The 12398-nt window shown below is 43.4% G+C and overlaps 1 protein-coding gene across 2 annotated transcripts in view; it reads left to right on the forward strand.

Moving 5' to 3' along the window:
* The first annotated feature begins 901 nt into the window (after positions 1-901).
* The window catches only part of SYT6 (synaptotagmin 6), a 110930-nt gene continuing 99433 nt past the window's right edge, over positions 902-12398 (forward strand). The window contains exon 1 of one of the 2 annotated variants that reach the window (XM_061630344.1): positions 902-1098. In XM_061630344.1, the coding sequence (XP_061486328.1) occupies positions 929-1098 (170 nt within the window). In that variant the 5' untranslated portion in view covers positions 902-928. The remainder of the gene's footprint in view (positions 1099-12398) is intronic. The other variant, XM_061630343.1, reaches the window with a different exon arrangement.

Below are 12398 nucleotides of genomic sequence, written 5' to 3' on the forward strand. Positions count from 1 at the left end.
TAAATAAGAGAAGGCCCTTTCTGGAAAAGTATTGTTTTCCTGAGGAATCTTGTTACACTTTTGTTTCATGATCAGGGCCTATCAAAGATAGTCAATCAGCTACTATGACAGTTTAATGAATTTATCTTCTTTCGGAGATAACAGACACAACTTTCCAGGTAGTTTAGAGGCATATAGTGATGGTCAAAAATGGTTGTTGCCCACTCTGAATCAGTAGCTTTTTCTATATGGCAGCCAAGATCCAAGATTGAGTCCTCCAAATGTAGAATTCGGCAATATTCTTGTTCTGAAGTCTAGGAAAGTATGCTTGGTGTCTATGTATAGGTTTTGTTGGATGAGGAATTAGGAACCACACCTGCTCCCCCTCCATAACGCTGGGAAAGTTATGTGATCACATAAAAAATTCAATATATATTTCCAAGAAAAAAATTATTTGCAACAAAAATAATATATTTTTAAAAATCCATTGATATTACCTCCATTAATTGTATTTCTTGCTGTCTAAACATTTCCTTCTTCCATATTGTGGCCCTTTATCTTGCACGTGTCAGTGCACTTGTCCTGCTGTGAAACAGCAGCACTTTTCATGTTAAGGGAATGGACACCATTTTCCTGTCCTTGTTCTTTCAGGCGTCTCACAAACATTCTTTTCTTTTCTCCCTTCCTTCCCTCCCCCCTTTCCTACCTTCCTACCTATTTTTCCACGTCTTTTCCCTCTTCCTTCCACCTGTTTGTTACTGATGCTTTTTCCTGACCTCTAGAGCTCTCCATCAGCCTCCTTGCAGTGATAGTTATTGTATGTGGACTGGCCCTGGTGGCAGTTTTTCTCTTTCTCTTTTGGAAGCTGTGCTGGGTGCCCTGGAGGAACAAGGCAATTTCGACTAACACTTCCGCCTCCCATAACTCAGCAGAATACGACAAAGAGACCATGGCTGACAAGCTAAAGGATACAGGGACTCTTGGCTTCTTGGAGGCAGCTGTGAAAATCAGTCACACATCACCAGATATTCCAGCAGAGGTCCAGATGTCCATGAAGGACCACCTCATGAGACGCACACGGATGCAGAGGCAGACGACAGAGCCTGCATCTTCCACCAGGTGAGTGCAGAGCATCCCTTGGATTGCCATCTGTTGGATCGGACAATCTAGGACATTTTACAGAGATGATGAAGATGGGAAAACTCTCCATGAGGAGAGCAGAGAAGGGAATGGTGATGGAGATCACTGTCATGCTGTGGCCAGCTTTCTCCTGCTATTACATCTCCATTCAAATCGTCTCCCAAGGCCCCAAACCAAGCACACATTCCCAGCAACCCAATAAAGAGCACTCTCATTACTCAGTGTACCTTAGGCTATGCACAGCCTCCCCCCATCTGCCTCAGGGCTCTGATCCAGAGGACATCAGGCTGACCCCCCTGGGTTGACCTGGGACCATCCTCCACCCCAGATCTGGTCCTGAATGAATTTCATTAGGGTTTTAAAATGCATAGCTAGAAGAGGAGTGGGAGAAGGAGATCTTGCAACTTCCTTCTCCCCTCCCAACCAAGATGTTAATTCTGCAGGATGCTGCAATACTTCCACCCCCAGGATCAATGGCTCAGTGAAGCATAACCTGCAGGATCAGACAGCTCCAGAATCAAATAGCTGACATGTTGGGTAGAAGAGGTGATTTTGTGCAGGTGGTGCTCAGCAATCTAGTTTCCTTTAGGAAAACCACTTGCAGCACAATAGTCACAACATGTAGAATCACGCCTCAGTGGAGGGATCAGTGTGGGGTGGGAGGCGGCAGGCATGGAGGAAAGCAGCAGGCAGGCAGGAAGCTGAGCCTACCTTCTCCCAGATCTGAGGCAGGTCTTGACCTCTATGTGGCTTTTTGTTTTCCTGCCCTGCTTGGCTATCTATCCTGCCTGATGCCCTGCTCCCTGATAGCCATGGATTGCTCTGGGTCATCCAACCCGACCAGTAGCAATCTGTGGCTGTCTGAACCCAACTCATCTGACACCCAAGCCCCTCTGATAGGCCCAATTTGGCTCTGGACTCAGCCGAATCTGATGCACAGCCCTAAGGTATATGCTCAAAAGAAATTTTTTGGTTTTGTTTTGTTCATTAGATTATCCCCCTCCCTGCAATTTGTGTGTGTGTGTGGGGGGCAAGGAGCATAGATTGATCAAGGAGTTATAGATAAATTAGATTTGTTTTAGTAATTATCATGAAAGGCTTAGAGAATGCACCAGTATGGCAGCTTGACAAAACTTTATTGTCTCTGTTGTACAAGAACAGAAGAGCAACAGAAAACTCAAAGGCACTATGCCTCTGAATACCACTTGCTGGGGATCATGAGTGGTAGAGTGCAACGGCACTCATATCCTTCTTTAGTGCTTCCCATTGGCAGCCTTTCTGCCCAACCTCTTGTTTCTTTTTGCCATCACTGCCAAAATTCATGAGGGTAAGAGGGGGAGAGAAATATGTGCTAAGGGGGCAGTATCAGGCCCCTCGGCTGGGGGTTAGCCACCCCTGGCCTAGGGCATCACCATTTGGACCCACTCACCTACAAATATTTGTGTTTTATGTTCATACCCAATGAATCCAATGTAAGGCTAAGTAGGTATCCCATCAGCGCAAGGATTTCCGCTTGTGCAACAGGACTCTCCCCCTCCTTCCATTGCATGTCCCCTAAATCTGTTCTAGGGGTTCCCCCAACCCACCAGAGCAGATTTGGGAGAGCGTGGGGCATGTGTGGGGGGAGGAGAGGGTGGAAAGTCCCAGTGCACAAGCGGAAATCCTTGTGCTGACAGGACACTTCCTTAAGTCTAGAGATGGGTGAGAAATTTGATTCAGTTTGCATTTCAAGCTGAATCTGTCACAATTGCACTTTTCAAAACAGCATGAAAACCAAAACACAGCCATCCTTCAAAATTTGTATGTATTCAAATTTTGCACTGCAGTTCGCCAGCCACACAGTGTTTACAAAAATGCATTAAGGTAGGGGAAAGTATGCATAAAAATGAATAAATGAGTGAAAATAACATACTGTACAAAAATGCATTATATGATGAGAAATTGCTTGCAAAATGTATACATTAGTCAGAACTGCCTGCAAAAATGTGTTTATTAGGAGAAATTTATACTAAAATGCTGGAGAATTTTCATGAAAAAATCTCAAATTGCTGCAGAAATGTGGAGAACTAAATTTAGGATTGGAAAAATGAGAAATTGAGAGAATGAAATTGACAGTTCTTTCCGCCCCTACTTAGCGCTACATTGGATACAACTTTGTACATATACATTTATATACATATGTTGCAATATTCTGAGGGAGGGGACTTCCAAGCATAAGGATACCTATAGAAACTGATCTTGCCTTCAAGCTCAGTCCCAGTACTTATGTATTTGGTTCCAGTAGTAGTGACTGTAGGGATTGTAATACCATGGGTCCCCTTACACTCCTACTACCACCCCTGTGCCCAGTCCATACACAAATATCCTCCCTCCTTAATACCCAGCAAAAGCAGGAATCCGAAGCAAGACTGATCATTCGAAAGAAGAATTTTATTGTTAACAGGAAATAGAAGCAAACACACTCTCCACACTCTTCAGCAAGCAAAGTAAACTTAATACTCACAAACACTAAAAGACAACAAAGATCCTTGGGCCACCTCTCATTCCCCGACCAGACAACACATGTCACTGGGTTTCAGAGTAGACTAACGGCCCTAAGCTGCCCAAAGGTTCCCACTTAACTACTCCCCCCCATTTCTAGTAAACCTCTGCCCCACGAATTAACTATTAATTTCATGCTAATCTTTTTACATTGATTGGATCTTACTCCCCTTAGAACATACCCCTCTTCCAAAAAGGATCTGCCCGTCTACTTAGATTGTTTATCCCAAACTGCACCAACGTTCCCCTTTTTGTGGTGAATCCTGTGGTTTTTACCTTCTCTCACCTCTCCTTTTCAGGTGAGAAGGGCCTTTTTCTGATCATACTGTCAATCATTGCTGTCCCAAGGTGACCTTCGTTATTAAAGCCTTATCTGATGCTATATCTATTCTCTTATTATGATTACCTATAATATGTGCCTATATAAACCTTATATCAATGATTTTATCTAAACTATACCTTATATTATCTTTAGTTTTGACATTTTATAGCCCGTCATTCATTTCAGCTTCCTAGGGATAACAACAGGACATTCTTTGTAATCTTCCAATGGTACACAGACAGTTAATATTTCTCTTCTGTTGGTTGCTGTTAAATGTTCCATGGCCCCCACAATCTCTTTAAATTACTTAAGGCCTCTTCCTTATGCTTTATTAACAAGCACCCACAATCTCTGATCTCCCTCTAAAATATTTATGTCAAGCTCTTCACCTTTCTGGAAACCCCTCTTGAATGTAATATATGAAAACGTAGCAACCTTTATTATTCAAATTGTACACCATTGACACCAATAAATGGGAGCAAAGCTCACATTTGCCTTGATCTTAAGAACCTGTTTCTGATACATGCTTCAGACAATCGGTGTTAGTTCCCTGTTCTTGTGGTTGTACCGCACTGTGTTAATTTCCTGTCCTTGTGGTGAGCACAGTATTCCATGTGGTTTTGTGACCATTTTTCCCAACAATGGCACTCTTTTACCAATCTTACTAAGGGGGTAAGTTTTACTAACTCTGTCATGTCAAACCAGAGTTCTCCAAAGACCCATGTTATGGACCCCTAACCTTTCCAGTCTTCTAGACTCCAACACATACATATACATTTATAGTCTTCACATGAAGAATAGATCTTAGCACTTCTTTCTGTCTTTGGAATTCATCCAGCCCAACAAAAGCAAACATAAACAAAACAATTTAACAAGAAGAAAAACATTTAAAGCAGTTAAAAACATTCTGAAAGACAATTACAATTAAAAACATTCTAAAACACAGTTTAAAATATTGTAAAACACAGTTTAAAACATTCTTTCATCAGTGATCTTCAGATTGCCAGGAACATCAAATGCTTGGGTAAACAGGAATGGTTTCAAATTCCTCCTGAAACTTAATAGTGATGAGACAGATGCACCTCACTGGGGAGAGCATTCCACAAACAGGAAGCCACCACTGAAAAGGCCCTATCATGGGTCAGTGCCAACCGGGTAGCACTTGGTGGTGGCACCAACAACAAGACCTTGCTAGCCAATCATGGGGTCCGAGATGGCTGATACTGGAGAAGGTGCTGTTTTAGATACTAGGGTCCCAAACTATTTAGGGCTTTATATGCTAGTACTAACACCCTGAATTGCGCTCAGTAGCTCACTGGCAGCCAGTGCAGCACTGTCAAGTCCAGTGACACATGGTCCTATCAGGCTGCCCCACATACCAGTATAGCAGCCTTATTCTGCACTAACTCCAGCCTCTAGCTTGTCTTCAAGGGCTGCCCCACATATAGTGCATTATAGTAGCCCAGACTGGAAGTCATCAGAACATGGACAACTGAGACCAGGCTATCCCAGTCCAGGAATGGTCATAGCTGATGAATCAGCCTCAGCTAGGCATAAACATTCCTATCCACAGAAGCCACTTGGGATTCTAGTGACAAGATGGAGTCCAGGAGTGCTCCCAGAGTATAAACCTGCTCCTTCAGGGGAAGTACAACCCCTCCCAGAACAGGTCATACAGGACAATTGCTTTATGGACAATTGCTTCACGGTACAGCCAAATCTATTTTCATCATGCAGTGTGGTGAGTGTAAATAATTACTATTGTTACTTCCAGAGAGATAGCCACATTCTTAGCAGGGAAAAATGACAAGAGTAATTTTTAACTTAATAAATAGTTATAATACTGTAATATACCTTCAGTTCACAGTGGATTTGGGGACACATTCTGGTCTTGTGAGCCAGTGATATTTATTTATTTGATTTATTATTTGATTTATATCCTGCCCTTCCTCCAGCAGAAACCCAGGGCGGCAAACAAAAGCACTAAAACACTTTAAAACATCATAAAAACAGACTTTAAAATACATGAAAACAAAACCTCTTTAAAAACATTTTTTTAAAAGCTTTCAAGACATCTTTTTTTTAAAAAAAGATTTAACACATATTGTTTTTTTAAAAAGGTTTAAAAACATATTAAAAAGCAATTCCAACACAGGCGCAGACTGGGATAAGGTCTCAACTTAAAAGGCTTAATAAGAACATAAGAAGAGCCTGCTGGATCAGGCCAGTGGCCCATCTAGTCCAGCATCCTGTTCTCACAGTGGCCAACCAGGTGCCTGGGGGAAGCCCGCAAGCAGGACCCGAGTGCAAGAACACTCTTCCCTCCTGAGGCTTCCGGCAACTGGTTTTCAGAAGCATGCTGCCTCTGACTAGGGTGGCAGAGCACAGCCATCATGGCTAGTAGCCATTGATAGCCCTGTCCTCCATGAATTTGTCTAATCTTCTTTTAAAGCCGTCCAAGCTGGTGGCCATTACTGCATCTTGTGGGAACAAATTCCATAGTTTAACTATGCGCTGAGTAAAGAAGTACTTCCTTTTGTCTGTCCTGAATCTTCCAACATTCAGCTTCTTTGAATGTCCACGAGTTCTAGTATTATGAGAGAGGGAGAAGAACTTTTCTCTATCCACTTTCTCAATGCCATGCATAATTTTATACACTTCTATCATGTCTCCTCTGACCCGCCTTTTCTCTAAACTAAAAAGCCCCAAATGCTGCAACCTTTCCTCGTAAGGGAGTCGCTCCATCCCCTTGATCATTCTGGTTGCCCTCTTCTGAACCTTTTCCAACTCTAGAATATCCTTTTTGAGATGAGGCGACCAGAACTGTACACAGTATTCCAAATGCGGCCGCACCATAGATTTATACAATGGCATTATGATATCGGCTGTTTTATTTTCAATACCTTTCCTAATTATCGCTAGCATGGAATTTGCCTTTTTCACAGCTGCCGCACACTGGGTCGACATTTTCATCGTGCTGTCCACTACAACCCCGAGGTCTCTCTCCTGGTCGGTCACCGCCAGTTCAGACCCCATGAGCGTATATGTGAAATTAAGATTTTTTGCTCCAATATGCATAATTTTGCACTTGTTTATATTGAATTGCATTTGCCATTTTTCTGCCCATTCACTCAGTTTGGAGAGGTCTTTTTGGAGCTCTTCGCAATCCCTTTTTGTTTTAACAACCCTGAACAATTTAGTGTCATCAGCAAACTTGGCCACTTCACTGCTCACTCCTAATTCTAGGTCATTAATGAACAAGTTGAAAAGTACAGGTCCCAATACCGATCCTTGAGGGACTCCACTTTCTACAGCCCTCCATTGGGAGAACTGTCCGTTTATTCCTACTCTCTGCTTTCTGCTTCTTAACCAATTTCTTATCCACAAGAGGACCTCTCCTCTTATTCCATGACTGCTAAGCTTCCTCAGAAGCCTTTGGTGAGGTACCTTGTCAAACGCTTTTTGAAAGTCTAAGTACACTATGTCCACTGGATCACCTCTATCTATATGCTTGTTGACACTCTCAAAGAATTCTAATAGGTTACTGAGACAGGACTTTCCCTTGCAGAAGCCATGCTGGCTCTGCTTCAGCAAGGCTTGTTCTTCTATGTGCTTAGTTAATCTAGCTTTAATAATACTTTCTACCAGTTTTCCAGGGACAGAAGTTAAGCTAACTGGCCTGTAATTTCCGGGATCCCCTCTGGATCCCTTTTTGAAGGTTGGCGTTACATTTGCCACTTTCCAGTCCTCAGGCACGGAGGAGGACCCAAGGGACAAGTTACATATTTTAGTTAGCAGATCAGCAATTTCACATTTGAGTTCTTTGAGAACTCTTGGGTGGATGCCATCCGGGCCCGGTGATTTGTCAGTTTTTATATTGTCCATTAAGCTTAGAACTTCCTCTCTCGTTACCACTATTTGTCTCAGTTCCTCAGAATCCCTTCCTGCAAATGTTAGTTCAGGTTCAGGGATCTGCCCTATATCTTTCACTGTGAAGACAGATGCAAAGAATTCATTTAGCTTCTCTGCAATCTCCTTATCGTTCTTTAGTACACCTTTGACTCCCTTATCATCCAAGGGTCCAATTGTCTCCCTAGATGGTCTCCTGCTTTGAATGTATTGATAGAATTTTTTGTTGTTGGTTTTTATGTTCTTAGCAATGTGCTCCTCAAATTCTTTTTTAGCATCCCTTATTGTCTTCTTGCATTTCTTTTGCCAGAGTTTGTGTTCTTTTTTATTTTCTTCATTTGGACAAGACTTCCATTTTTTGAAGGAAGACTTTTTGCCTCTAAGAGCTTCCTTGACTTTGCTCGTTAACCATGCTGGCATCTTCTTGGCCCTGGCGGTACCTTTTCTGATCTGCGGTATGCACTCCAGTTGAGCTTCTAATATAGTGTTTTTAAACAACTTCCAAGTATTTTCGAGTGATGTGACCCTCTGGACTTTGTTTTTCAGCTTTCTTTTTACCAATCCCCTCATTTTTGTGAAGTTTCCTCTTTTGAAGTCAAATGTGACCGTGTTGGATTTTCTTGGCAATTGGCCATTTACATGTATGTTTAATTTAATAGCACTGTGGTCACTGCTCCCAATCGGTTCAACAACACTTACATCTCGCACCAGGTCCCGGTCCCCACTGAGGATTAAGTCCAGGGTTGCCGTCCCTCTGGTCGGTTCCATGACCAACTGGTCTAGGGAATAGTCATTTAGAATATCTAGAAACTTTGCTTCTTTGTCATGACTGGAACACATATGCAGCCAGTCTATGTCCGGGTTGAAAGAGGAAGATCTTTAATAGGCACCAAAAAGATAACAGAGATGGCGCCTATTTAATATTTAAGGGTAGGGAATTCCACAGGGTAGGTGCTGCCATGCTAATTTCCTATATTGCACAGAATGGATCTCCTGATAAGATGGTATCTGCAGGAGGTCCTCACCTGCAGAGCGCAGTGGTCCCAAGCTGTATAGGGCTTTGTACACCAAGACTAGAACCTTGAACTTGGCCCTGTAGCAAATGGGCAGCCAGTGCAATTCTTTCAGCAGTGGGGTGACATGTTGGTGATACCCTGCCCCAGTGAGCAGTCTTGCCGCCACATTTTGCACCAGCTGCAGCTTCCGGACCAACCTCAAGGGCAGTCCCACATAGAATGCATTACAGTAATCCAGCCTGGAGGTTACCAGTGCATGGACAACAGTAGTCAGGCTATCCTGGTTCAGAAACAGCTGCAGCTGTCTTACCAGCCAAAGCTGGGAAAAGGCACTCCTAGCCACTGAGGTCACCTGGGCCTCTAGTGACAAAGATGGATCCAGGAGCACCCCCAGATCATGGACCTGCTCTTTCAGAGGGAGTACGACCCCATCCAAAGCAGGCAACTGACCAATTTTCTGAACTCGGGAACCACCAACCCACAGCGCCTCCATCTTGCTAGGATTCAGACTCAGTTTATTGGCCCTCATCTAGCCCACCACCGAGTCCAGGCAATGGTCCAGGGCTTGCGTAGCCTCTCCCAATTCAGATGTTATGGAGAAATAGAGCTGGGTATCATCAGCGTACTGCTGACACCTCACCCCAAATCTCCTGATGACCGCTCCCAAGGGCTTCATATAGATGTTAAACAGTATGGGGGACAAGATGGTACTCTGCGGCACCCCACAGCACAACTACCAGGGGTCCAAAAGGCAATCACCCAATGCTATTCTTTGAAAATGACCTTGGAGATAGGACTCTAAAACAGTGCCTCCAATACCCACCTCACCAAGTCGGCCCAGAAGGATACCATGGTCAATGGTATAAAAAGTCGCTGAGAGATCAAGTAGAGTAACAGGGTCGCACTCCCCCTGTCCTCCCAATAAAGGTCATCCATCAGGGCAACCAAGGCCGATTCAGTCCCATAACCAGGCCTGAATCCAGACTGGAATGGGTCAAGATAATCTGTTTCATCCAAGAGTACTTGAAATTGCTGGGCCACAACTCTCTCAATCACCTTTCCTAAGAAGGGAGTATTTGCGACCAGTCTAATTGTTGCAGGCCAATGGGTCCAGGGTGGACGTCTTCTCTTGACCCTCAAGAGATTGAAAATTGGGAAAGGTATGACAAAGCATGCCATCAAGCAATTCTGTCAAACCCTAAACTCTCTTTAAGTTTTCACATGTAGGCTTAGAGGGGAGGGATGCACATGTAAACTCTGCACATAACATCCCCGCAAATGCAGGCTGCACTGCAGATCTTCTTGCATTGAATAGGAAGGTCTGAAGGTAGATTCTAACTCCTATGTTCAGGAGAAAGCATTTGGAATCCTCATGATTGGGAACTTGGATTTCATGGGGTAATCTTGATTAAGTGGAGATGTTAGGTGGCAGGGCTTGCATGTGCACCCCCAGTCCTCTCTCCCTTTACATCCATACACATTTAGGCTGCTTTCACACTGCACTTTATTCCGTTTTTCTGATGATTTCTTACCTGGTAATTTGGACATTAAATTTTACCTTTCACACGACATACAAGCTAGTTACAGAAATCTAGTGGAATCTAGTGGAAGTTTAGTGCTAATTGCCAGAAACAATCTGTTTGCAAGGCTGAGAACCTGGAAGATTGCAGGAGATTTGCACTAGCAGCCTGTCATATGACAGGCACCCAAGCTTCCTCTCTGTAACCTCGCTATATTTCTGTATTTTTTAATTTGTTCCTGCCTGTACCTGCTCCCTATTTGCCTTTGGTTCCCTTTAGTGAGTTCTCCTTACATTGTTTTTCTGCGTCTTACTTCTGATCTGTGCCTTGGAAGTCCCATTCTTTCCTGCCTCTTCCCCCTTCCCCTGCCATGGAGCTGAGTCGTTGCTAAAAGATCTTACCCGCCTTTTTTCCTTTTCTGTGTTCGTTTAACTCTGGCTAGTTTCCCCTGGCTGCTTTCAGACATGAGGCTTATTGAGTTGCTGAAGTTGCCTTTAAAGTCTTTTTATATTGTCTTTTAAGCCCTCCTTCTCTCAGTCTTTTTTTACTGGACCGGCAGCAGCTTGTATTTTTAAAGTGATCACTTTCCTCCCTTTTCCTCAGTACTTTGTGTCTGGTTCTTTCTTTTTGGAGTTTTTGCTTTCTTGCTGTTTTTCTTGCCTTTTTCACCTGATCCTCCTGTCTCCAATTGCAGCAGTGTGAAAGACATTTGTGCAACATGCTAGTATATCAGGTACTGCAGTGTGAAAGGAATTTTAGAAATTGGGACAGAAACGCTACCATTTTAATCTGTTAAACTAACACAATAAGTCCCATGTGTGAAAGCAGCTCTAAAGAGGGCTTTAGTTTTTGTTTGATGCAATTGGCCACCTCTTCTCAAGATGTCTGTAGCAATTCCCTTCCTTTTAAATATGTTCTTGACATTTGTAAATCATCGAGCAATTGCACTACAGGGCCATTACACTAAACCTTTGGCTGACATACACCTCCTGGAGCTGGAGAATACTCCCCTGACTGCATGCTGGTCTCTGCCAAAGGTTGACTTGAAAGTGGACCAGCTGACATATTTCACCAGTCTCCCTGTGGGCCCTTGATCTTAACCAAAAGATTCAAAGCCTGTTACTGTGTCTTGACCTCATTGTGTCAAGCTGTCAATATGCTTGTGGCCACTTTAATTTTGTTAGCACTCAGGGAGGCAGGGAGACATATCAGTGACATGGCGCACTGTCAGATAGAATTACAGCCTTTTGCTCTCTTTCTTGCTTATGCGGCTCAAAGCAGGAATAATTAGATAAACGGAATTGACATATCACTCACTACACTGGCTTAGAGGGAGCTGTATCTCAGTGCTCAAGATTAGCCGCTGCGCCTCAGGGCCACTGTAGCCTCAGATGGAAGGCTGACTGTGCATGAGGATTCATTACAAAGAAAGGTAGGGTCTGCAAGGATCTGGATGTGGAGGACAGCCTGGATGTATGAGAATCCTTTCCCACGGATCATTGATCCCAATGTCTTCTAGCTCACACAATCCTTTCAGCTAAGATGTGGTGTGACTTTATCCATGTCTACCGTGGATAATGGCAGTTCAGAATGAAGTCTTCTATGCCACAGAAGGCAGGAGTTACTCAATTTTTAATCCCTTTACTTTCTGGCACAAAAACATAAGAAAAGCATTGCTGATTCAGATCAAGGGTCTGTCTAGTCCTATAGTGGTGCAGTGGTACATTTCGAGGCGCAGGAGCTCATCTTGATAGCCTCCGTTGCCATACTGCCAAGGAGTCCAAAAATGCAGGCAGGTGTTTGATCCACTAATACACACAACACAGCAGCAGCACATAGCATAATACCCAATTTATTAGGGTCATCATGTTACATATACTTAATATTTGTTCCTAAAGACTAGATATCTCATTATGGGGATTCCCCAATCCACCATCCCATAGGCATACTTTTGGCATAATAATATTGTGT

The sequence above is a fragment of the Rhineura floridana genome, chromosome 6, assembly GCF_030035675.1.
Source record: "Rhineura floridana isolate rRhiFlo1 chromosome 6, rRhiFlo1.hap2, whole genome shotgun sequence".
Classification (NCBI taxonomy): domain Eukaryota; kingdom Metazoa; phylum Chordata; class Lepidosauria; order Squamata; family Rhineuridae; genus Rhineura; species Rhineura floridana.